The sequence below is a fragment of the Macaca nemestrina genome, chromosome 4, assembly GCF_043159975.1.
Source record: "Macaca nemestrina isolate mMacNem1 chromosome 4, mMacNem.hap1, whole genome shotgun sequence".
Lineage (NCBI taxonomy): Eukaryota > Metazoa > Chordata > Mammalia > Primates > Cercopithecidae > Macaca > Macaca nemestrina.
The window spans coordinates 188,272,563-188,298,308 of record NC_092128.1 but is presented as its reverse complement, the minus strand read 5'-3'; the positions used below and the strand labels follow the sequence as shown (position 1 = coordinate 188,298,308).

General features: G+C 51.6%; 1 protein-coding gene across 1 annotated transcript in view; it reads right to left on the bottom strand.

Annotated features, from left to right (window-relative positions):
* Positions 1–10,243, bottom strand: part of LOC105472493 (collagen type XVIII alpha 1 chain) — a 116,984-nt gene extending 106,741 nt beyond the window's left edge. The window contains exon 1 of the mRNA XM_071095823.1: positions 9,940–10,243. Coding sequence (XP_070951924.1) covers positions 9,940–10,184 — 245 coding nt within the window. The 5' untranslated portion in view covers positions 10,185–10,243. The remainder of the gene's footprint in view (positions 1–9,939) is intronic.
* Positions 10,244–25,746: the final 15,503 nt, after the last annotated feature.

The following is a 25,746-nucleotide window of genomic DNA, read 5'->3' as shown; positions in this document are numbered from 1 at the left end:
GCCCAGTCCTGCCCAGTCTCACCCCTTCCCACCCATCCACCTGGCCAGGTCCCCACCAGCATCTGCCTTCAAACCTGGAATCCTTCTCTGAGTGCTTGTGGTCCACTGTGAGGAAGGAAATCAATTTAAAGGATTATGACCCACATTTTTAAAAAAATAAAAAGATTAAGGAGAACAGCATAGAGTAGAAGTGGTCATCGCACAATCTTCTGCAAAACTTTCTTTCGTAGGTGGACGGAGGAGTGAGTGTGTGGTGTATGTCAGGATCTGGTGGTGTCTGCAGTGCAGTGGGCGTGTCTGAGTGTCTGCTGTGTGTGTCTGTGACTGTATCTTGTGTGCATGTGTCTGCGTGTCTCTGTGCTGTGTCTGTGCATGTGTGTTTCTGTAACTGTGTACAGTGTGTGCATGTGTGTCAGTATGTGTGTGTGTGTGTTGGGGGTGTTCATGTGTCCTGGGTCCTGGTGGCATCTCCTCTCTAGGCTCCTGGCCTGTCTGGCGCCCTGTCCATTAACCCTGCAGTGCAGGTCTCTTTCACCTCTTCCATCTCACCTGCCCTGGGGCGCCACTTCCACCCAACCCAACCCATTCCTAAGTCTTCCGTCAGGGGAGGCGCCTGCTGCCAGGGGAAGCAGGTCTCTGCAGGTGTGGCCTGATGCACGGCCCTGGGGGCCTGTCTGCAGCTCCTGGGAGGGAGGGGCTGGGGCAGGGCAGGTGCCAGCCCACCTGTGGCCTGAGTTGGCCTACCTCTCTCCCGCCCCACTCCCCACCTTTGGGGACTATAGGATGCAATCAGTAGGAGACACAACTACTAAGAAACACAAGTGACTGCTCATCTGGTAGCTGTAGAACTCTTTTTGCTCATTTGTTTCACTTGGGGCCTTACCTTGGCCTCATGGCTGCGTCTCCATAGGCCCTGCAGCATCCCCTCTATTAGAGTTGTATTGTTTCCTTTATAGACACAAGTGATACGTGATCACCATGGAAAAATCAACAGAAAATGCAGAAACGCACGTAGAAAATAAGACCAAAAGTTTCTCCGTTCACCTTACCTCCTCCCAGGCCCTTCTGCATAGACACCCGCAGGTGCTCTGAGGGCAGCGCCCAACGCCCACGTGGAGCTCTGCTCAGCCCTGTTTGTCCCTCCGCCAGGGTCCCAGAGGCTCTGTGCCCTCTGGTAGGGGCAGGCTCAAACCAGTGTCCCCAAAGAGACAGGCATGCCAGGTGCCTGGGGGATTTTGGAGCACAGATGTGGGCAGCAGGAGAGTGGCCATGGTGCAACCAGCACAGGTGTGGGTTGCAGGGACCAGGGGAGGGCTCATGGGCTGTGGAGGAGTGGGCTGTGGGGGGGGGCGCAGGGAGGAGAGAGCGTCCAGGACTGAGGGCAACTCCAGCAAAGGTCCTGGGGTGGAGCAGGTGGAGCAGGCTTAGGACTGTGTCTGAGTTCCAAGAAGTGGTAGCAGATTCCTCAAGTCTGGGCCCTGCACCACAGGTGTTTGTCTTTCTTCCTGGGCAGGTGGGCCTGGGATGGAGTTGGTGGGTTTTCAGGGAAAGGTGGTACAGACAGGGAAGGGGCTGCACTCAGGCTCAGAGGAGCTGCCCAGGCCATGGCTACAACCCACTATGCAGCCCTCTAAGGGGCCCCAGGAGCCTAGGAAAGGTTCAACTTTTGTGAGGGGCTGCACTCCTCCTGACATGGAGCAGACCCAGCCTCAGCCCTGGCTCTGGCCCTGAAGGGGCTTTAACAGCACAGACTCAGGCCCTTGGCCTCAGCGCCCACCCCAGCAGCCCTTCATGCCTGAGACACCAGAGGAAAACAGGTGGACGTGGGGAGTGCTCGCCCAGCTGGCCCAGCGCTCCCTGGAGGCACAGTAGGATCCAGGCTGCAGGAATCGTCCCTCCTCCCCGTGCCCAGCGGGCCCTGCCCCGAAGAGCTTGCTGTGTAGTATGGAAGTAACTTTTCATCCAGTAAGGAAGAAAACTGTCGCACAGGCAGGGCAGGCTGTGAAAAGCACAAACATGTATCCCAAAATCAAGTTTTCTGCGGGGTCACACACTGGGGTTCCCAGGCCCTAACCACACATGCCCACCCATAACTGAGGCGCCTCTGGGCCTGCTCGCTCCCATCCTGGCTGTGAGCACCCACCTGAGAGCTGCAGCATGGAGAGAGGCTGGGCCGTGGCCCCTGCATGACCCTGTGGCCCCCACCCCTGCTCCTGCCACTTGGCCCCGCTGCTCAGATTATTTCCTCCTTGGCCCCAGTTGCTGCAGCACATTGCGGTCCGGGCTTGTTTCCCTGTGTCCTGCCTGGGGCTTGGGCATCCCCCACGGGATGCTCTGGCTTGCTGGTGTCTGCATCTTCGCTCCTAGCATGGTGTGGAGTAAACACCCATCACATGAAAGACCTAGGGGCCAGCTGCCTCTCTCACCCGGACCTCAGCCCTTACTGCTGGGCCTCGCTGGTGGACATGGCCTGAGGGGACACTGACCCACTGAGCCCTGCGCACCAGGCAGGGCCAGCCCGTCTGTGCCACAGACAGTTCGTAGGAGGACTTGTCATGGCAGAATCTGGAATTAGCAGGTGAATGATGGGAAATCCCCACAATGGGCCACCAGACCCATCAGAATAAAAAGCGTCTTGTGGAAAGAGCCACAGCCAGAACCCCACACACCACATGGCCCGTGGCATGGAGCATCCGTGTACGACGCTGTGAGCCTGCTGTGGCACACGACTCCCTCTGAGTGTCAAAGTACAGGAGATGTCGATCCTTTTCTCTCTGATTTTCCACACTTCTGAAGGGTTCTATGACAACCATTTGAGCTGATTTTGGGTGCACGTCCCCATCTTGCTGCTGTGAGAAAAGGCCTCCAGTCCCCAATCCGCCTGGCCTGTGTTGACTGAGGAGAATCCACACACCGGGATACACACCGCCTGGCCTCCCAGGTGGTGCTGCTGACCCGGGAGGAAAGAACCAGGCCTCAGACACCCGGCCCTGCCGCTCCCTGCCTGCCTGACAGCCGCCACCACCAGCAGAGCCACCACGCAGACCTGGGCCCCCTCTCCTTCCTGCTGCTCAGCCTCACGTGGAGAAGGGAATCTCACTACCGGCCCCACAGAGGACACAGCCCTCCCAGGGAGCTGGGACTGTGCTCAGGGGGAGGCACCCTGAATTTGCACACACCACATGCACACACACACACATGCCATCCACACACCACACCCCACAAGCAACATCACACACACCCCCAGTACCACACACCCCTCAACACCACACACACCACACACCACACACATGCCTTACACACATCCCCAAACACACCATCCACACACCACAAACCACACACATACATCACACTCATGCACCATATACACATGCCATCCACCCACCACATACCACACACACGCATCATACACTACACACACATGCCATCCACATGCCACAAACCACACACATGCTATCCATCACACACACACACATACCATCTACACCATCTACATACTATACATCACACACATTCACTATACACATGCCATCCACACACACCATACACACACCACACTGCTGCATCACCAGCATCCAGAGCCGTGCTTGGCAGGATGCAGATGCTGAATACGTGTGTTTAGATGGAAGGACCGGATGTGGGGAGGAACTTGAGCCTGGCATGTCTGAGACAGATGATTGGGAGTGTGCAGTCCCAGGGAGGTGCTGGCATGAACCCACCACAGCCTCCCAGGCTTCCACCTGCACCTGTCGGGGCCCTTTGTGCTCCCTCTCCTGTCACACCATCCATGCAATCACAAGGTGAGTCATCTGAAGACACACAACTCATGCAGGACACAACCTCACTGTGAAAACTCCACCTGTGACCAGTAAAGCTGGACTCCCATCGCCACCTCCTGCCAAACCGAACCCTATCGTCTTCTGTGGGTTGTCCTCCTAGGCTGTTTTACAAAAAGCATTTTGTAGATATTCGTTACTCTAGAAATATTATGTTGCTTTGTGGAAGTTTAAAAACAAAGCATACATGAGATAATATCCATGGTTTTGAAGCTTGCTTTTAAAGCTCAATTTATGTTCTAGCTCTTTCTATGTCAGGATGAATACATTTATGTAAATGATTGAAATGAAACTAACTAGCTAAGTCTTCCTAAAATTAATGAGAGCTTATTAATTAATAACGAGAGTTAGTCAATTCTTCACCATTACTGAGACTTAGCTTATTTCCATTTCTTTGCTTAAAATAACATACTATCTTAAAAAGAGAAAGAAACTGTGAGAAAGAGAGAAATGAAAATGCTAAAAATGAAAACACAGTAAAAGAGATGAAAAATGGCTTTGAGAAGCTTGTCAGTAAACTTAACCTAGCCAAAGAAATTGGTGAATTTGAAAATAGCTCTACAGAAATCGTCCAAATGGAAAACCAAAGAGATAGAAGGAATGGGAAAAACATAGAGCATGTCTCCAAGAGATTACAAGATGTTATCAAGCAGTTTAACATACAATTGGAATCACAGATGGTGAGGGGGCATGGAAGGAATATTTGAAGACATAATGGTTAATAATTTTCCAAAATCAATGACAGACATCAAAGCACAGATTAACGAAACTCAGAGACAAATGCCAAAAAAGTAAAACAAACAAACAAAACAGAAACAAAAACAAGCACAGAAACCTGTGCATATTCAAGCTGCTGAGGAAAAAAGACATACAGAAACTCTCTAAGGCAACTGGGAGGAGAAGGGAGGTAGAGGGACACATGAGACGTGAGAGAGACAAAGATAAGAAGCACAGCAGAACTATCTGCAGACACTATGTGAGGTGGATGACGATGGAGGGATGGCTTTCTAGTACTGAAAGGAAAGAAAAGTACCGATTCAGAATTTTTTTTTTTTTTTTTTTGAGATGGAGTCTCTCTGTCAGCTGGGCTGGAGTGCAGTGGCGCAATCTCTGCTCACTGTAAGCTCCCCCTACTGGGTTCACGCCATTCTCCTGCCCCAGCCTCCCGAGTAGCTGGGACTCAGGCACTGGCCACCATGCCTGGCTAATTTTTTGTATTTTTAGTAGAGATGGGGTTTCACCATGTTAGCCAGGATGGTCTTGATCTCCTGACCTTGTGATCCACCTGCCTCAGCCTCCCAAAGTGCTGGGATTACAGGCATGAGCCACCATGCCCGGCCTGATTCAGAATTCTTTACCAGTGAAAATAACTTTTAAAAATGAAGGGAGGAAGGGGGAGGCCAACAAGCAGGTGTTGGCTATCTGAGCAGGGGCCTAGGATATCCTGTTCCTTCTGTAGTTTGCTCACCTAAGCCAATTCAAGGCACTTTGTTTTGGAAATGGACCACTGTATACATTATTTATTTCAGACATGAAGAACAATATAGAAATGGATGAAATGAAAATGAAAATTAAAAAAAAAATTTTAATTGCTGCAAATGACAACTATTTCAAGGGAAAATGGTAACATTGTACTGTGTTGATAACATGCTCCGAGGTAAAGCGTGTGATGATAATTCACAGAGGATGGAAGGGAAGAGTTGGGAAAACACCGCTGTTGGGTCCTTACACTATACGTGAAGCAGTCTCGCTATATGAAGATAAACTCTGATTACTTTAAGACTTAACCCTGGGACAGTGAGTACAATTTTCTAACAGAGGTATAAGTTATAGGACAAGAGGGCATAAAATGGAATGATAAAGTATTGCTCAGTTAACCAAGAGAAGGCAGAAAAGCGAGCAAAAGAAGCAAAAAACAGATGTAACAAATAGAAAACACGTGACAAAATGGTAGCTTGTAATCCAATTGTATCAGTAATCCTATTAAATGTGAATGGTCTAGCCATACCAGTTAAAACATAGATTGTCAGACTGGATTTTAAAAGGCAGGATTCAACTACATCGTGTCTACAAGAAATGCACTTTAAATCTAAAGACATATACAGAGTTAAGCATAATACACCATTCAAACACCAGCCAAAAGAAAGGCGGAGTCACTGTCTTCACCTCCAACAAATACATTTCAACATCTACATGGATGTAGATATAGATCTAGAAGGAGCATCAACATGGATGATGGGGGACTTTGCATAATAATGAGGGTCGGCCGGGCGCGGTGGCTCAAGCCTGTAATCCCAGCACTTTGGGAGGCCGAGACGGGCGGATCACGAGGCCAGGAGATCGAGAGACGATCCCGGCTAACACGGTGAAACCCCATCTCTACTAAAAAATACAAAAAAACTAGCCGGGCAAGGTGGCGGGCGCCTGTAGTCCCAGCTACTCGGGAGGCTGAGGCAGGAGAACTGCGTAAACCTGGGAGGCGGAGCTTGCAGTGAGCTGAGATCCGGCCACTGCACTCCAGCCTGGGTGACAGAGCAAGACTCCGTCTCAAAAAAAAAAAAAATAATAATAATAATAATAATAATGAGGGTCAGTGCTCCAAGAAGACATCACAATCATACATGAACATGTACCAAACAACAGGGCTTCAAAACCCATGAAGAAGGCCGGGTGCGGTGGTTCACGCCTGTAATCCCAGCACTGTGGGAGGCCGAGGCGGGCAGATCACAAGGTCAGGAGATCGAGACCATCCTGGCTAACATGGTGAAACCCCGTCTCTACTAAAAATACAAAAAAAATTAGCCGGCGTGTTGGCTCACGCCTGTAATCCCAGCACTGTGGGAGGCCGAGGCGGGCGGATCACGAGGTCAGGAGATTGAGACCATCCTGGCTAACACAGTGAAACCCCGTCTCTACTAAAAATACAAAAAATTAACTGGGCGTGGTGGCAGGCACCTGTAGTCCCAGCTACTCGGGAGGCTGAGGCAGGAGAATGGCGTGAACCTGGGAGGCGGAGCTTGCAGTGAGCCGAGATCATGCCACTGCACTCCAGCCTGGGCAACAGAGTGAGACTCCGTCTCAAAAAAAAAAAAAAAAAAAAGCACCCATGAAGAAAAACCCATCGAACTGGAAGGAGAAATACAGAACCTCAGTTATGCTTTAAAATTTCATCTCTCTTCTCTCGGTAATTGTCAGACACATGAACAGAAAAATCAGTAAGGATGCAGAGGGCACGAGTGACAATATCCGGCTTCTAGAGATGACTGATGTTCGTAGAACACACACCCAACAACAGCTTAGAATGTTCTTCTCAAACACGCATGGACGTCACCAAGAGAGACCATATCCTGGGCCATAAGATGCATCTTAACACATTTTTAAAAATACAAATCCTACAAAGTATGCTTTTAGGGCATAGCAGAGTTAAGGAAGAAATAAAAAATAGTTATCTGGAAAGTCCCAACATATTTGGAAATTTTAAACAATACATTTCTCAATAAATCGTATGACTCTTGGGAGACAATTAAAACTTTGTTTAGTTAATTGAAAATAACAGCATATCCACATCTCTGGGGAAAAGCTAATGCAGCACTTAACGGGAAATTTATAGCAGTGAATGTGGAAAAGAAGGAGCGCAAAGAAATGACCCGAGCCTCCAACTGAAGAAGCCAGGAAAAAAGCAAATTAAGCACAAAGGAAGTAATAAATATCAGAACTGAAATTAATGAAAAATAGGAAGCAGACCAAAACAGTAGTAAAAAATTATTGAAGTCAAAAGCTGGCTGTTTCTTGTTTTGTTTTGTCTTCTGGAAATTCTGTCTGGACTGAATTTATTTTATTATTATTATTTTTAATAGAGTCTCACTGTGTTGCCCAGGCTGGAATACAATGACGCAATCTCGGTTCACTGCAGCCTCTACCTCCTGGATTCAAGTGATTCTCCTGCCTCAGCCTCCTGAGTAGCTGGGATTATAGGCGTCAGCCACCATGCCCAGCTAATTTTTGTATTTTTAGTAGAGATGGGGTTTCATCATGTTGGCCAGGCTGGCCTGGAATTGCTGACCTCAAGTGATCCACCCACCTTGGCCTCCCGAAGTGGTGAGATTACAGATGTGAACCACCGCACCCAGCCCAGACTGATTTTTTTTAAAGGGTACTGACATAAATTTCCAATATCAAGAACGAAAGAATAGAAGAAGGAGAGATTCTGCAGATACTAAAAAGATAGGCCAGGCACAGAGTCCCACACCAGCAATACCAGAGCTTTGGGAGGTCAAAGCGGGATGATCGTCTGAGCCCAGGAGTTTAATGTTACAGAGAGCTATGATCATACCACTGCACTCCAGCCAGGGCAACAGAGTGAGACCCTGTCTCTTAAAAAATAAAAAGGATAATAAATGCTACTGGTGAAAATAGAGAATTTATAAAATACCATTTGTGAACAATTTTAATTTAAAAAACTGAATAGCTTCACATCTGTTGAAGAAATTAAACTCATAATTAAAAGCCATTTAGGAAGAAAACCCCTAGCCCAGATGTCTTCACTGCTAAATATTATAAAATATTTATTGAAGGAAGAATTGCAAATTACAGAAGCTCTTTTAGAACGTAGAGGAGAAAGGGAAACTTCCCAATTCATTTCACGAGGTCTTTATTACTCTGATACCAGACAGAGACACTGCAAGAAAAGAAAACTGCAGATCAATATCCTGCAAAAAACCTTCACAAAATGTGAGCAAAGAAAACCCAGTACTGCAGAGAAAGGATCATCACAATCCTGACCAGCAGGTGCCATCTCAGGGATGCAAGGTTGGTTTAACATTCAAAAGTCAGTCAATGTAATTCACTGTATGAGTAGAATAATTGAAAAAAGTCATGGGATGATCTCCCTACAAAGAATACATCATCTACAGAAAAAGAATACGGCAAAATTAAACGCCCATTCATTCTTTAAAAAGTTCAGGAAGTTAAGAATAGAAGGGAATTTTCTCAGCCTGGTAAAGAGCATAACTTTATACTTAATATTGAAAAATGAAATACTTTCTCCCAAGATAAGGAACAAAAGAAGGATGCTGCTTTCAACATTTCTATATGATATTGCATGGGAAATCTTAGTTTAATTAGGCAAGAAAAAGAAATAAAGGGGTAAAGATTGGAAAAGAAGAAATAAAAAAGTGTTATTCACACATGACATGATTGTGTCTAGGAAATCCTAAGGAAACTCTACACAAACTTTTAGAATTAATAAGTGAACTTAGCAAGGTTTCAGGACATAAGGGCAACACAGAACAACTGGCTGTGTTTCTGTATACTAGCTGTGAAAAATTAGAAATGAAACAAAAAGCAATACTTACACCACAGCAGGGAACATGAAGACTCTGAAGATTCTTGATCAGAAGGTTCAATATCATGAACATGTCAATTGTCCCTAAATTATGTATAAATACGACACAATTATGAGCTACATGCTAGCAGTTTTTTGGTAAGTATTAGCAAGCTGATTACAAACTCTGTATAAAAACACAAAGGAACAGGAATAGCCAAAACAAGGTTGAAAAAGGAAGAACGAGTGGGAGAATGCTACTCCCTGTCTTCGATAGTTTATTATAAAGCTGCAGTCATCAAAACAGTGCAGTTTGCAAAAGGAAACAAATACAGACCAATACAACAGAATAGAGTCCAGAAATAGATTTGTGTGTATATGATCAATTGGTTTTCAGCAAAGGTGCCTCCTCTTCTCTGGCCCCCCCACCACCAAGTGGCAGCTGGGATGTGGGAGAGCAAGACCCATGTGGATGGGTGAAGCCACCTGGCCTACGGTTCCATCTCTAGCTCAGCTCCAGAGGGGTCAGTGCGGCGCACACCAAGGAACACACCCAGAAGCAGGTCACTGCACTCGGGGAACCGAAATCAAGGGTGCCCCCAGCAGATATTTCTAGGACCTGCAAAGATCTGCACATTTAGGTGCAATGTGTCCATCAGGGGTTATTTCCTGAGTGACATTCTGTCTTGATCAGACTTTCACGGAAACGTAGCTGGAAAATTAAACCAGTATTAACTTGTCCATATTGATGACAGAAGGTTATGTTAATCTTTTACTCACCTCCCAGAATCGGCTAAAAAGCACACATCGGACAACACCAGCTCTTGGAAGGGATAAGAACCGGGTGGAGCACCCCCATGCTGCTGGTGGGAGCATAAATTGCACAGTCTCTTTGGAGAAGTGGCCCCTCTGATAAAGTGGAACATGCGTGCATCTGACGAGAAGTTCTCTCCTGGGAATGCGCCCCACGGACACTGCTGCATATGTTCTAAAAACACGTGCCAGGAACCTTCACAGAGCACCATTCATCACAGTCTGAACCAGAAATAGCCCAGTGTCCCTCAGCAGTCGAATGGAGAAGGTGGTTGTTTAACAGAATGCGGTGACCTTCGGCAATGAGGAGGAAGGTCAGACAGCAGGGCTGAGCCTCACAAATGTCACGGTTGCGTGGGAGGAGACAGACGCCTAAGTGCACACAGTTAATGATCCCTTGCACACAAAACCCTTACTGTTTAGTGGTCAAAAACATTCAAAGTGGGCTGGGGGGCAGTGGCTCACGCCTGTAATCCCAGCACTTTGGGAGGTCGAGACGGGCGGATCACCTGAGTCCAGGAGTTCGAGACCAGCCTGGCCAATGTGGCGAAATTCCATCTCTACTTAAAATACAAACATTAGCCAGGCGTGGTGGCATGCCACGCGCCTATAATCCCAGCTACTTGGGAGGCTGAGGTGGGAGAATTGCTTGAACCCGGGAGACAGAGGTTGCAGTGAGCCGAGATCATGCCACTGTACTCCAACCTGGGCAACAGAGCAAGACCCTGTATCAAAACACACACACACACACACACACACACACACACACACACACCACCATTCAAAGTTATTCTTACAGATCATAGAAAAACTGGGGCATTTTCCAATTCATCATACATCACACAGAGACTAGTCTTCCCTAGACATACAGAGTCTCAGAATCCCATCACATGGAATTCATCTGTATATTTACCAACAACAACTCATTCAGAAATATAAAGATGGGTCAATATTAGGACATCTGTGACCACAAGTCACTGTTTTACTAGTTCAGAACAGAAAGCCATGGGATGCATCAATAAATTCCAAGATATTTAATAAAATTCAACACTTGATGATAAAAACTCTTTTGCTATGGGGCAAAGCATGCTTTCTTTTTCTCTTTTCTTTTCTTTTCTTTCTTTTTTGAGATAAGGTCTCACCATCACCGAGGCTGGAGTGCAGTGGTGTAATCATGGCTCCCTGCAACCTTGAATTCCTGGGCTCAAGCAATCCTCTTGCCTCAGCCCCCTGAGTAGCTGGGACTATAGGCACGTGCCACCATGCCCAGCTAATTTTTGTATTTTTTGTAGAAATAGGATTTCACCATGCTGCCCAGGCTGGTCTTCAACTCCTGTGCTCAAGTGATCTGCACACCTCAGCCTCCCAAAGTGCTGGGATTATAGGTGTGAACCACCGTGCCTGGCCAGCATGCATTCTTAACTTGATAAAAGTTATCTCCCAGATATTTAAAATAGATTGTGAAATATTTTGCATTCCTTTTAAAATCACCAAAAACAAAAGGATAAAATTTGGTAAGAACAAACGCTTGATACTTCTTGAGATCCTAGATGATGTGATCAGATAAGGAATGAGATGGAGAATAAGATGTTATTTGCAGATGACAGTTATTTGTCCATCTAGAAACTCTGAGAGAAATCAGTCAGAACATGGCAAAGATATCAGAATAAATAAAAGTTGGGGATGATGGGCATGGGCAAGGTGAACGTCAAAACAAACCAATAGTTTTCTTATACATCAACAGTAACTAATATAGTATGATAGAAAAAATGTCTTCACAATAGTCATGAAACATGAAATGCCCACAATGAGCCTTGAAAGATGTGCAAACAGCTTCATCAAAAGGATAAACTTCTACCAAGGGATTGGAAAGCGTCTCTGTAAACGTGAGAGCCCCTTCGTTCCGGCAGCGAAGTCCAAAGGTCAAAAGCAGAGCTTTCGATGTTAGAAAGAGGATGGGACACCCAGTGGTCCCCAGGCCGGTCAGCTTAGGGCCCCATCTCGTCATCACCCTGCCTGTCCCCTGCTCTCCACCTGCTCCCTGGATCACAGTCCCCATAAAGCTCTTGCACTTAACCCTTTTCTCAGGCTGGAGTCTCCAGGGAACCCACCCAGGACATCTTGTAAATTCACAGCTAGGGAGTTCACACCAAGGGGTGGTGGAGCGGGAGAGGCACACTCAGCCTCTGCAGCCGGCCTGCCTGGCCCATGTCCACTTGCCAGTAAGGACCACGGCAGATGCTCGCCCCTCTGACCTGTCTGTCCTTATCCGAAAAATGGCAGTAATAACAGTGTTTGCCTCCTGAACCAGCTGTGGGGATCCAACCTGATAATCCACTGAATCTTAGCACTGGGACCTGCAGGAGACGAAGTGGAGAGAGTGTAGGCCAGGGTCTGATCCCGTTTTGGAGACCGGGTTCATGGAGCGGAGGCCGTTTTCCCCAAGCCTGCATGGCCACAAGGGAAGAGCTGGGATCGGAAGTAGACAGCCTAAGAGTGCCTGCTCAGCCCCCGACCCCACAGCCGACTGGGACCCAGGCTCAGCCCCCAACCCCACAGCTGACAGGGACCCAGGCTCAGCCCCCAACCCCACAACTGACAGGGATCCAGGCTCAGCCCCCACCCCGACAGCCAACGGCAACCCAGGCTCAGCCCCTAATGCCTTGTGGCCAATACCATCCCAATTTGTGGCTTGTCTTTTCACCTTTAACTTTGTGTCCTTTGACAAATAGTTCTTTTTTTAAATGTAGCCAAATGTATCCATTTTTAATTTTAGAATAGAAAATACCAGGAAGCATTGCACACTCTAAGGGTAAGTGTTGGTTCATAGTCATTGGTTGTCATGCTGTGTGTGCACACTAGGCTGCTATGGACAGTGCGTGCTCGGAAGATTTGGACAACACTCAGAGAAAGGCTTGCACACATGCCCTTGGTGACACGCACAGCAAAGCTTATAGGAGAAACACTGGGAACAGCCAAGTGTCCTCAGGAGCGGGATGCTGTGCAGAGGCAGAAATGGACTTCATATGTGCCGGCAGATCCGCACCTTCCGTGCTCCACTCCACTTGGCACCTGCAAACTTCAGTCCCCAGGCTCACTTGCCAAGGGCTGTCCACGAGCTTCGGCCCATGGCAGGGCTCAGCGAGAGGCTGGAAGGCAGGAGGGAAACAGAAGCCCCGGTGCGTCTCCTGCAGCGTCTGCTCCAGGTGCCACAGCGCGGTGTCCTCTCCTCCGTAGTCCCAACACCCACCTGGGAGTCGGCCGGGGTTCCTGGCGGTGCCCAGCTCCTGGCTCTGGTTGCACCACCTCCTCTCTTGCTCCCTCCAGCTCAGGAGACAGTGGTAGTTTCCTGCTATTGTCTGTGGCTGTCTCTGCAGCCCCCGCTTGGTGTTCTAGCCTTCCCACGCCTTTGAGTCCAGCCGCCGCCGTGCCCTCCCTCCACTGAACGTCTCGCTACGGATTCCATTTTCCCGACTGTGTCCTGAGTGATCCGGGAAATTTGCCATGAATGGATGTCAGAAATACATTAAGGGGAGAATGTAGTCATAGAACACATAGCCTGAGGTCTTCTCTATGAAGCTCAGAAAACCAGCACTAAACAGCACGTGAGATCCACACCGCTGGGGCTAAGCTCTAGCAGAAAGCTGTGGAGAGAGACCCTCGGGGAATGGAACGTCCCACTTCTCAAGACAGGTGGTGCAGCACTTTTGGCGCCTCCCCCAGACCCTGGGGCCTAACTGGTTCAGGGCTCAGCCCACATCTCCCGCTCTTGCCTGGGGACTTTCTTTCTGAGGTGCAGCCAGCCAGAGCCCCCAGCTCAGCTCTCCAGGTGAGCTAGTACCGAGACACGGAAGGGCCCCTCCATGGCTGCGTCCTCTGGGTCCCGGTCTCCGCCCGCCCTGCCTGTGCCTCCAGGGACCACCTCCTTGCCTGGGAGCCTGGCCTTAGACTCCGCCTCTAGACAGTGGTGTGTTTCGGATGGTTTTTATATTATTCTGTAGACCACGCAAACACATTGCACACACACTTGTGGATGCGTGGTGTAGCATATCTTTAATACACAAAGTCAATAAAAAACCTTAAGACCGAACTACAAATGCGGATGAATTTTTACGAAGAAGTTGAGCTCTCTGGGGACGTTCTCAGTGGAGGGACCCGTCCAGACCCAACTCCCCTGCTCTGCCTTCAGGTGCCGTCGGGGGGACACGTGGTGTTTCTGGCCCCTCAACTCGTGGGAGGAGACCTGGGGGTGCTGGGAGGGACGGGGTGGGAAGGGCGAGGACTGTCACGTCCAGGACGCGGGGGAAGGGGCTGGGGAGGGGCGAGCAAGGGAAGGCGGTGGCCGTGGCAGCCTCACGCTGCGGACCCCCCCAACCCGGCCCCTCTCCTCTCCGTCCTGCCCTCTCCGCCCTGGTCCCCCTCTTCTCTCCGAGCTCCTGTCCTGCCCCCACATCTGCCTCCCCTTTTCCTGTTTCCTGTCCGGCCCTTCCCTCCACCTTGACCTCCCTCGAGGGATTTCTGCAGATGAAGGAAAAGGGAAAGAGCCAGCGCATCGCCCTGCCCCGCGAGGGGAGGCAGAGGCCAGCGTGCCCTTTGCCCGGCCCTGCAGGACCCCCGGCCTTGGCACATCCTCGCAGCGACTCCCGCTGCCGCGGGACGGCGGTTCTGGAAGAGTCCGCTGGGCTTGCCGCTGGCTCTCCCTGTCTGCCTTGGAGCCGCACGGAGCCCTCTGTGTGCCGCTCAAGTCCGCGCAGAAATCCCCGTGCACAGCCTTCCGCACCCCTTAACTCACTCAGGGCGTCCCGACCCACCGCCAGCCGGAAGGCACGTGCTGTGGGCTGTGGAATGCGTGGAGGGGGGCCCAGCGGGCCCACTCGGGGGGCACTGGCAGAGTTTGGAAGGCCTGGGGGGCGGCCTGCAGGCGGAGTGCCTCTGTGTCCCCCCACCTTGCTGTCGGGGATGTGGACCAGGCCCTAGTGCTGGTGAACAGAAGCACTCGGGCTCCCACCGGAACCAGGGGAGGATTTTGTTACCTGTTGTGGTTGCGGTGAGGTGAGTGCTGAGCAGGAAGAGAGGCAAGCAGTTCCTGGAGAAACCTGGTGTCAGGCCTGTCGCTTGTAGCGAAGCCCCTGGAGAAAGTAGGCATCTCCCCAGCATGGCCAGGCAGCGACGGGGGTGGGGAGGGCGCCCACTGCCCATGGGGGCACTGGCAGTGGAGGGGAGCTCGGGTGGACGCAGGCGGCAGTGGGGAGGATAACATGCCCCGGGGCTCATAGATGAGTGGAGTTGCCTCTCCCCTCTGGTCAGTGGCCCCTGAGCCTCCTACGGTGGGCGGTGGGCATAGTGGCCTCACCCATCCCCTTCGTGGCCCTGAATGTATCATCATCTGCAGACGAACCACTGCTCCTGCTCAGTGGGCATCTGTGGCCTCCCGGTGGTCTCGCCCAACATTCCCACTGGGAGCCCTTGTGGGGCACAACACGGGAGCTGCCTGGCTCTGCAAAGTGTGGGGTCACACCCTGCAGTCAAAGGGCCTGTGTGAGAGCACTGTGTGCATTGCACAGGGGTACACAAGTGTGTGTGCCTCCGTGGGCCTGAGTGTGTGTACACATGTATGCCTGTGTGTGCACCTGCACGTGTGTGTGCAAGTACAGGCAGGCTTGCGTGTGTGTGTTCTGTTTTTCTCATGTTAGCTACAGACTGAAACACACTTTTCAAGACACAGCCTTTCTCCCAACATCCGGAGACGCAAGAGTCTATCCTGCGGGCTGTGTAACGTTGCTCTGTTTTGGGGGTCAGGGGAGGACAAATAGGCAATATCTGTTGGTAGTCATAAAAATGTTCAGATTTGCTGACCCTATAATCTCATTCCTGGAGCTGAATCGTAAAGAACTGGCTCAGAAGACTCCTGAAACGTAACACAAAGATAGGTTCAGAGTGATATTCTTTCTTTTCCTTTTCTTTTCTTTTTTTTTTTTTTTTGACAGAGTCTTGCTCTGTTGCCCAGGCTGGAGTGCAGTGGCACTATCTTGGCTCACTGCAACCTCCATCTCCCAGGTTCAAGCAAATCTCCTGCCTCAGCCTCCTGAGTAGCTGGGACTACAGGTGTCCGCCACCACGCCCAGCCAAGTTTTGAATTTTTAGTAGAGACAGATTTTCACCATGTTGGCCAGGTTGGTCTCGAACTCCCAACCTCTGGTGATCTGCCTGCCTCAGCCTCCCAAAGTGCTGGGATTACAGGTGTGAGCCACCACACCCAGGCCCAGAGTGACATTATTTCTACATAGAACATGAGAAACTCAGGTGATCAACTACTAGAAATTCCTTGGGTGAATTAAGGTACATCAGTAAATGGAATATCATGAAATGCCAAAAATTACTGAAATTAATCTATGAGGCTATTTGGAAAATATTTTGTATGTTAAATGAAAAGGAATACACAACGAAGTCAGGCTAGGGCTAATACGATAGCAAAGTGTTTGTGTCGAAAAATTGGAAGGAGGCAAAGAAAACAAAACATTTGCTCCTGGTGTGAGTGCCATGAAACACACATTTGCCTTGAGGGGGAAGTTTCCTGAGCCCCGGGAAAGGACTCCAGGTCTCCTGGCAGGTGTGAGGAGGGACTGGGTGGGGGAGAGGCTTGGCCTTCCCCCTCTTGTCACCTCTCTCCCTCCCTCTCGTCACCCCTCTCCCCCCTCGTCACCTCTCCCTCCCTCTCGTCACCCCTCTCCCTGCTCTCGTCACCCCTCTCCCCGCTCTCGTCACCCCTCTTCCCCCTCTCGTCACCCCTCTCCCCCCTCTCGTCACCCCTCTCCCCGCTCTCATCACCCCTCTCCCGCCTCTCGTCACCCCTCTCCCTCCCTCTCATCACCCCTCTCCCCCATTCTTGTCGCACCTTCCCCGCTCTTGTTGCCCCTCTTCCCGCCTCTTGTCACCCCTTTCCCCGCATCTCATCCCCCCTCTTCCTCCCTCTCGTTGCCTCCCAGTCAATTCCCTTCTCTCTGGTGCTCTTTTATCCTTCTCTTCTCTCACAATGAGGAACAGAGATGCAATTTAAGGATTGTTTTCAGAATTTCAGCCATTCTTTAACAAATATGTATTGATTCCTACCATATTTATACCACCATGTTAGAAAGTAGAACAAGAGAAAACAAACCCCCATGTCCAGGAATGTGGAGTCTAACCAGAGGGAGACATGTACAATTCCAACGAGAATGACAAGGGCTACGATAAAGTACTAGGCAGGAGGGATATAGTTACACTAGAAAAATGTGCATGGACTCTCCCTGGAAACAAGGTGAGTCAGCCCTGCCTTTCGACAGACCAAGCCTCTCCCCCACTCAGTCTCTCCTCACACCTACCAGGAGACCTGGAGTCCTCTCCCGGGGCTCAAGAAACTTCCCCCTCAAGGCAAATGTGGGCCACACGTCACCCCTTGCAGTGGGGCCCTGTGGGAGCCCAGCCTCCAGGCTGAGGGTGCAGGGCAGGAGGGAGGCATAAACACCACATGGTCCCAGCGAGTGAGCCTGGAGCTGGGCCAGGAGGCTCAGGATAGTGGAGCCAGAGAGAACCTCTGTCCCACCCTACCTGTTGGGCAGTCAGCAGCTGCAAGCCACATGGTAAGGTGGGCTGCCCCCAACACCTCCAGTTTCTGGAGGTTATCGGACCTTGAGAACCACTGCCAAGGCCCTCGGGGGCAGGAAGTAAACTGGGATCTCAAAATACCAAAGTGAGAAGGCACTTCACTATCATCTGGACCCCTCTCACCTGTGCACTTGTCTTCTTCCTGCTACCCAAGAAATGTGATACTCTCAACTTTACTGTGCTTCCTTCATGAGGAAAATACAGTTGATGGAGGCAGTTCTCTCTGTTTTCTGCTGCTTTAATTGCTAGAAAACTTTTTCTTTAATACATTTGAACCCACCACCTTAAAACGTCTAGCCCAGAACACACAAACTTGTCTGATAATTGGTGTGACACCATCAAGGATTGAAAAAGAGAAAATAAAACTGTTGTTATTTTCAGGTGCAACGATTGTTTCCATTAATACACAAAAGAAGCTACAGATGTATTATTATAAATACTAGGAAAGCTTAATGAAGTCACTAACTAGAAGATTAATATATAAAAGGCAGCTAGATTTCTGTACACTACCTTCCCTCAAAAAAACAAAAAAGAAATAAAGAGAAAACAGATTTATAGTATTATCACAGACCATCAAGTAATTCAGAATAAATCTAGCAAAAAGATGTGTAGGACCTCTACAGTGAAAACAGTGAAACTGAAACTCTGTCTCAAAAAAAAACAAAAAGAAACATTTTTAAAAGACATAAATGGAGAGGCATACCATATTCATGGATATGAGTACAACACGTGTTATAAAGTTTACAGTTATCCCAAAATCTGTGCATATGCATAGATGCAACACATTTTCAACCAAAATCCTAAAAAGGTGTTCCATGAGACTAGATGTGATTATTCTAAAATGTACATGGAAGACTAAAAGACCAGGAGTAGCCAGGACACTTCTGAAAAGGGAGGGAAATTTTTCCACCACATGTTGGGATTGTTATGAAATTATAGCAGTGGAAGTGATGTGAGATTTTTGCATGGATAGACAGATGGGCACCAGGATTGGACAGAGAACCCAGGAACAAACTTATGTGTGGGTGGAACCAAAGGCTTTGCAGGTTAATGGAAATAGGAGAAACCTCTCAATCAGTAGAGCTAGAAAAAAATAGTTATCCATATGGAAAAAGATGAAAGTAACTTCCAGTGGATTAAGGATTTAAATGTCAGAAACAAAACTGTAAATTCTAATTAGAAAATGTGGCTAGGCGTGGTGGCTCATGTCTGTAACCCCAGCACTTTGGGCGGCCGAGGTGGGCAAATCACCAGGTTAGGAGGTCGAGATCATCCTGGCTAACAAGGTGAAACCCTGTCTCTACTAACAATACAAAAATTAGCCAGGCGTATTCGCCAGTCCCTGTAGTCCCAGCTACTCGGGAGACTGAGGCAGGAGGATTACTTGAACCCGGGAGGTAGAGCTTGCAGTGGGCCAAGATCACGCCACTGCACTACAGCCTGGGTGACAGAGTGAGACTCAGTCTCAAAAAAAAAAAATTGTAAGTGGCTCTTTTGGAGGGTGTGTTTGGAAAAAATTTCAAAAACCCGACATACAAAGAAGCAGGGGGTGTAGTCAGAATTGATACTCTGTGAAGAATTTGAAAAGGAGATGATTTACAAAGGCAAAGACAGGGTTTGTGGAACTCAACGCAGGATGTACAGTGCCTGGGGCTAGTAACTCGTTTATTAGAGTTCAAGAGCGTGCTCCAGTGGGGTGAGCCTACAGGAGTGGTCCAGTGGGGTGAGCCTGCAGGAGTGGTGGTGCTCAGTGGAGGACTCAATGACTACAGCAATTGACAGGGAGAAACCCAGGGAAGTATGTTCCCCCGACCTCGCCCTGCATGCTGACCCTGCCTTCCCGCCGGGACCTCCCTGTGGATGAACCTGGGGACAGTAGGGAGTCCAGCTCATGGGCCTGAGGGCAGGGAGGCGTGGCTGCCCACTCCCCACGTTCCCTAATATATGGGGTTTCCTTCCTGAGGGGCTCCTGGGCTTCCACACGACCTTTGCTCCCTATAGCCTTCGAGGCCAGCAGGGTGGCTTACGGGGCTGGTTTCTATGCTCCAGTGTGGACCACGGCTTCCTCCCACCCTGAGCAAGCCTGCCTGTCCTGTCCTGGCTGCCCTGGGAAGGGCTGCAGTGTCCAAAATAGCTTCAGAATTCCTCAGAGCCAGAGAATGCAGGGCCTCGGAAAACAAAGACCTCTGGGGACGGGGCAGATGTCCCTGAGCCTGGATTCCTGCCTCTGACATGACTTCCGACTTGGGATTCCCCACACAAGGGTCAGTGTGGGATGCTCCTTTTAAGGGACGTGTGCCCCTTGGGGCCACGGGAGCCACTCCTGTGTGGGGGAGTGCTGTGGTGTAGACCAGGCTCGGCCAGCAGTCCCTCCAGTGGAGGCTGAGAGGACCTCGCTCTTCTCCCAGGACCAGGTACAGTGTCCAGTGGGCCTGGAGGGAGCAGGAGGGCCGGGAGTGACTGCCAGCTCCCAGCAGGGCCCACGGCCAGCCCCGTCCCCCTCTCCAGCCTGGGCCTGGGATGCTTGCCCATCAGTTGGGTTCATGAGGGCTTAGAGCCCCTGAAGTTTTCAAATACATCCTGATTCCCAAGAGCCGTGATTTGATGTATGACCTTGTTCTCCAGGCCCATGAGAGGCATTAAAGTTCATGTCTTTCATTTCCTTTCATGCTCAGTTTGCCTCTGGTAAGCAGGATGTGATTTTTGTTGTAGAACCTTCTGGCACAGACAGGGCTTGGAGTCCCACGAGGCTGCCATCGTACGCCAGCTGGGGTTGTTTGTGTTACGGTGAGAACACGCTTACAAACACACACACGCACACACACTCACACATTCACATGTTTACACACACACTCACAAAGGAGACAGCAGAGCATTGCTTGTTCTGCCCCCGCCCAGACACTGTGTTGGGAAACTCATTTCTCATTGCTGTGATGTCCACCAATGACCGTGGAAGTGCCCTGAGTATTGATGCTGGGTTAGGATAAATGCTAGTGAGTAGGTGAATTTGCCCATGAATAATGAGGCCCGACTGTGTTTTACTTGAAGAAACATGTAGGAGCTAGAAGTAAGTGGAATAGCGTTCAGGAAGGCAACACTGTTTTTCCTGAACTCACGCAACACCAGGGTCCCAGGGTCCCTGCACCCCAGCCACCAGGCCTGGCAGGTCTCTGCTGAGCAGTATGTCCCCGTGATGTGGCTTCTGCTGGTCTGGGATCTGCACTGAGAGAACCTGCCCTCATGGAATGGGTGCCTCAGGTCTGGCTCTGCAGGGAGCCAGCTGGGGACCTGCTTTGTGTGACAGCTGCATGGAGGCTCCTGGCACAGCCCTGTGGCAGGAAGGGAGCGACACAGCAAGCCCAGGGCCGACTCTGCAGGTGGCAGCTTCTTCCAGGACAGCCTCTTCCTGCAAGTTTCAAAGTCGGTTTCCATGCACATGAAGCCGGAGTCAGCCAGGCCGAGTTCCAGCATGACCAAGCTGCCCCCGTGAGGCTGCCTGATACCCAGATGTTTGTGCTTCAAAGAGACATAAAGGCAAGATTTGTCACGGGATGAATCATCTGCCGTGCTCCTAGGGGCAGCCAGTTTTAAAGTAGCCAGGACTGTCTCAAGGTCATGGTGACCCTTGTGGGCTGTGTTAGTGCAAAGTCAAACCGGAGAGAGTGTGAGAGTGTGTCCGGGACAGAGTGGATCTGTGGATGCTCCTGACTTTGCACAGACGATGTGAATGTTGTTCAGGCTTCACTCCCAACATTGGTGTCCACCTCAGCGTCTTTCACCTGCAGAGCACTTAGTGGAGCTGCAGCCTAGAAACAAGGAGCCTGAGGTTCCTCGAGGTTCCAGTTCCTGCTGTAAAAGTGCTCTCGAGAGCAGCTCAGGTGTGTATGTCCCCAGCCCTGGCTGGCCGGTCACAGCTGGTGGGACAGGAGCCTGGCAGGTACGGGCCAGCTCAGGTGACTGCCCAGTCGCTGCCTGCCTGGAAACTGTGTGGTCTCCCCGGTCTGCCTGGGCTGGCTGGGAGCTCACCTGGAAAGGGATGCACGGATGCACCTGATCCTGCAGTGCCGGTTCCCAGGGCGGCCGGGCGACGCGCGCTGAGCTGCACCCTGGATTCCTCACATAGCTCAGGAGCCTTGGGCGTGCGGCTCTGCAGAACCAGGCCCCCAGAGTACACTTCCCCATGGTTTAAACCGCTCCTTCCTCTGGGGGGCTGGCCCTCTCCCACCTTGGGGTCAGCCGCCAGAGCCCTCCACAGGGAAGGAGGCACTGATGGAATCTGGGGGAAAGATGGACCTTGGGGTCAGCCGTCGGAGCCCTTCACAGGGAGCGAAGCAGGCATTGATGGAATCTGGGAGAAAGACGCAGACATCTGGGGGAAATATCATGCAGAAAGTGGCGTTCATCTGCCTCCGAGTCAGTGTGGCTGGGTGGCGCATTTCCCATTTCCCAACCAGTGCAACTCAGCCCTCCCTCCGGCGAGGCACGCAGGTCTAGCACGCTGCCTGTGCGGCTCACGGAGAGGCAGCCACGTGTGGTGGAATCTGTCCACAGGCCTCTCGAGAGCCACATCCACCAGCCCGGGACCCTCACTGGGCCTCAAGGCACTGCTGAAGGCCAAGGAGGGGTCAAACCTGCTCTTCTGATCAAGACTGGCCTCCCCTGACCAGGGACACCTGCCTAAAAGCACGGAGGGCCCTGCCTGCCAGCAGCGTGAAGGCAGAGAGTCTCACCTGTTTCTCTCCCACTTCTTCCCCACCCAGGCTCCCCCACTCCCTTGGGGCAGGGGTGCTGGGCTGAGTGGATCTGCCTGGCTTCTGCCCTGCTCCACTCCCCCTCACCACCTCCCTCTGTAGCTCCTTCTGCATCTCCCCAACGCATCTCATTGCCACCCTCACTGCCACCTCCCTCCCTCAGCCTGCCTCTTTCTTCTTCGTCAAGCCATGAGTGGCTTCAGATGTGGTTACAAACCTGCTGGGACTGGCAGGCCTTGGAGACGGTCTGTGACGCCAACCCCAGGTGCACACGGGGGAGCTGAGGTCCTGCCACCATGACTTGGCCATGGTCTCCAAAATCCCCGAAGGAATAGAGCAGATGTCAGCTCCTGACCCCCAGACTGACTCCTGCGGCCACCTTCTTGGCTCTGGCGGTGGAGGGAAGGGGCTCCGAAGTGGGTAGGAGGTTCTGGTGAAAGGCTTTGGTGAGAGAGAATGCAGATGGGGCCAGATGTGCTTCCTGTAGGAGCTGGAGCTGCTGGAGTTGGGTGGACGGGAAGCGTGCCTGCCCCAGCCACACAGCCTGACCCAGCACACAGCTCCAGGGAGGCAGGGCTCCTCAAGGCCGCTGAAGGGTGCTTTGGAAAATAAGGGGCACTTTCCCCTCCTTCATGGAGGCTTGCGTGCCCCAGAACATAAGTTTTCTTTTGTCATGACTGAGAAAGCTCACTTTGTTATGGGAAAAATGAGATCAGAGAATTTGTTCAACCGGGAGCTGTGGGTGGATAAACAAAAACACACACCAGCCAGTTCTAGGCAGTGGGACGGCGCCGCACCTCCCTGAGACCCCAGGTCAGGGCTGCTCACACACCTGCACCTGCTGTCCATCAACAGTGACAGGCATGTCCAGGCCGAGGACCCCAAAAGTCAGGGAGGGCCTCTGGACCCGCTTTTTCACCACACAACATTCCTGGGCCTTCTGGTATTGATGTCATAGCTGTGTTTCTATTGGCACCACTTTTAACTGAGTTAGAGAAAATCAGACACTTCTGCCTCAGGAGACAGATTTCCGACCACTATTTTTATTTTATTGTATTATTTCACCTAGAAATTTTGCCGCTGGGTTTGGTGGTTAACATCTATAATCCCAGCACTTTGGAAGGCTGAGGAGGGCAGATCACTTGAGGCTGGGAGTTCGAGACCAACCTGACCAACATGGCGAAGCTCTGTCTCTACTAAGAATACAAAACATTTAGCTGGGCATGGCGGCGCGTGCCTGTAATCCCAGCTACTTGGGAGGCTGAGGTGGGAGAATCACTTGAACCCAGGAGGCGGAGGTTGCAGTAAGCCGAGATCACCCCACTGCACTCCAGCCTGGGCGAAAGAGTGAGACTCTGTCTCAAAAATAAAAACAAATGTCCTCTTCAGCATGAATATAGCTGCTTTGATTCTTGTAACTTCTGTCATCTACAAGGCACAAGCTCCACCGCATCTGATCACCCCCCACCAGCCCCGGACTCTGCGAGGACCGACAGGTGATCACGGACGAGGCCTCAGGGCACAGGAAGGCTGAGACCCCGGCACAGCCCGGCACGGCCACGCCTCCACCGCCGCACTGTGTCCCATCCTGTGCCGGGAGCCTCAGTGGGCTGGCGGCTGGGAGTTTCCCTCTCTTCTTAAAGCAAAGAGCCAGTTTGGCCGAGGTGCTCGGCCCTGGCTGCAGGGAGGAAAATGACTCGGGAGCAGAAAACCCGAGGAAGCTGGGTCTCACCTGCAGGGCAGGCAGGTCCCGACCCCGGCTGGTGGGGCTGGTTTTGCGCAGGGGCAGGCCCCTGGGGGTGCCGCTGAGCAGCCAGGGCGAGGGTGTGGGGCCCAGACAGTGTCTCCTGCTCTGCGGGGCAGGTCCCAGCGTCTCACCCCAGAGGCCGTCAGGACCAGCGGATTCCCTCAGGGAGGGCACCTGGCCTGGCTGTGGGCACCGGAGGAAGTGCAGCCCTGGTGGGTGAAGGGCCTGTGTCCACGTCTGGAGCTTTGCTGCTGTCACCATCATCCTCGGATGACACGGCCCGACTCTGGGGATCATGCTGTCCCCATTTTCACAGTCATTTGATTCCTTAGGCCCAGTCCTGGGAGGACAGATGCGCAGCCTCTGGGCCCCGAGGGGAAATTGTGTCCTCTTCCACCGAGCGACCAGCCCAGTGCTTCGGCTGACCCCACTGCAGGGGCCGGGGGGAGGGGCTCCCACGCTGTGCAGTGCCCAGTGGAGGGCTAAAGCTCCACACCTCTGCAAAGGGCAGATAAAGCCAGGATCAGCTTTAGCAGGGACAGGACTCCTGCAGCAGAGAAGAGTGGACGTGGCCTGTGGTCGGTGGCCCCTCCTGGAGGAAGACTGTGACTGCCAACAGGCAGGTGCAATCACTGGATAACTGACTGCCAGCTTTTCTACGCGGCACTCTCTCCATGGGCAGCCCTCCCTGAGCTCCCTTTCGGAAGTTCCTCCCTACCAGCCGAGGGAGCCCTGCACGGCCCAGCCCGACAGTTGAGCCCAGCCATCCCCCTCTTCCCTCTCCTTTCCCATTCCGTGGACTTCCTGGGGCTGCTGTGACAAACGGCCGCAGCCTTGGTGGTTTTAAACAACAGAAATGCTTGCTCACGGTCTGGAGGGCAGGAGTCTGAAACCAGCATCACTGGACCAAGGGGCTCCTCTGAGGCCCGGGAGTGGGTCCTGTTGGCTTCTCTTTGCTACCAGCAGCTGTGCACTCCTTGGCTTGTGGCTGCATCGCTCCGACCTTTGTGGACAGCCTCTTCACAGTGCTCTCTTTCTCCGTGGTCCATGGCTTCCTCCGTGTCGTCTCCCTCTCGTACAAACCTTGAGACAGTCCTGGCATGAAGGTGGAGATGGATGTCCGGGGCTGTGAATGTGTCTCCTGGCGGCGGGCCCAGCAGATGCCAGGTTCAAGGCAGAGGTAAGGGGTTGGCTCAGGTCTTTCGGGTCTGAGGGTCTCAGGGAGGCGCAATCATCCAAACCAAGTCAGTCCCTGGACAGGGGAGTTCAGAGAAGGAGCAGGGATAGCACCCCAATGGGGATGGCGAGTGCTGTGACCAGGGAGCAGCAGAGAGGAAGGTGCAAACCAAGCCTGATACCCAGGGGGCTGGGGAGGAGGTTCCGAGGAGAGCGGGACGGCTTCCTGTGGCTGGCTCTGGGCCACCGTGGCCCTGGTGGGAGCAGCTCTGGACAGTGATGAGAAGGAATCGGGCGGCTCGTGGCCACCGTGGCCCTGGTGGGAGCGGCTCTGGACAGTGATGAGAAGGAATCGGGCAGCTCGTGGCCACCGTGGCACTGGTGGGAGCGGCTCTGGACAGTGATGAGAAGGAATCGGGCGGCTCGTGGCCACCGTGGCCCTGGTGGGAGCGGCTC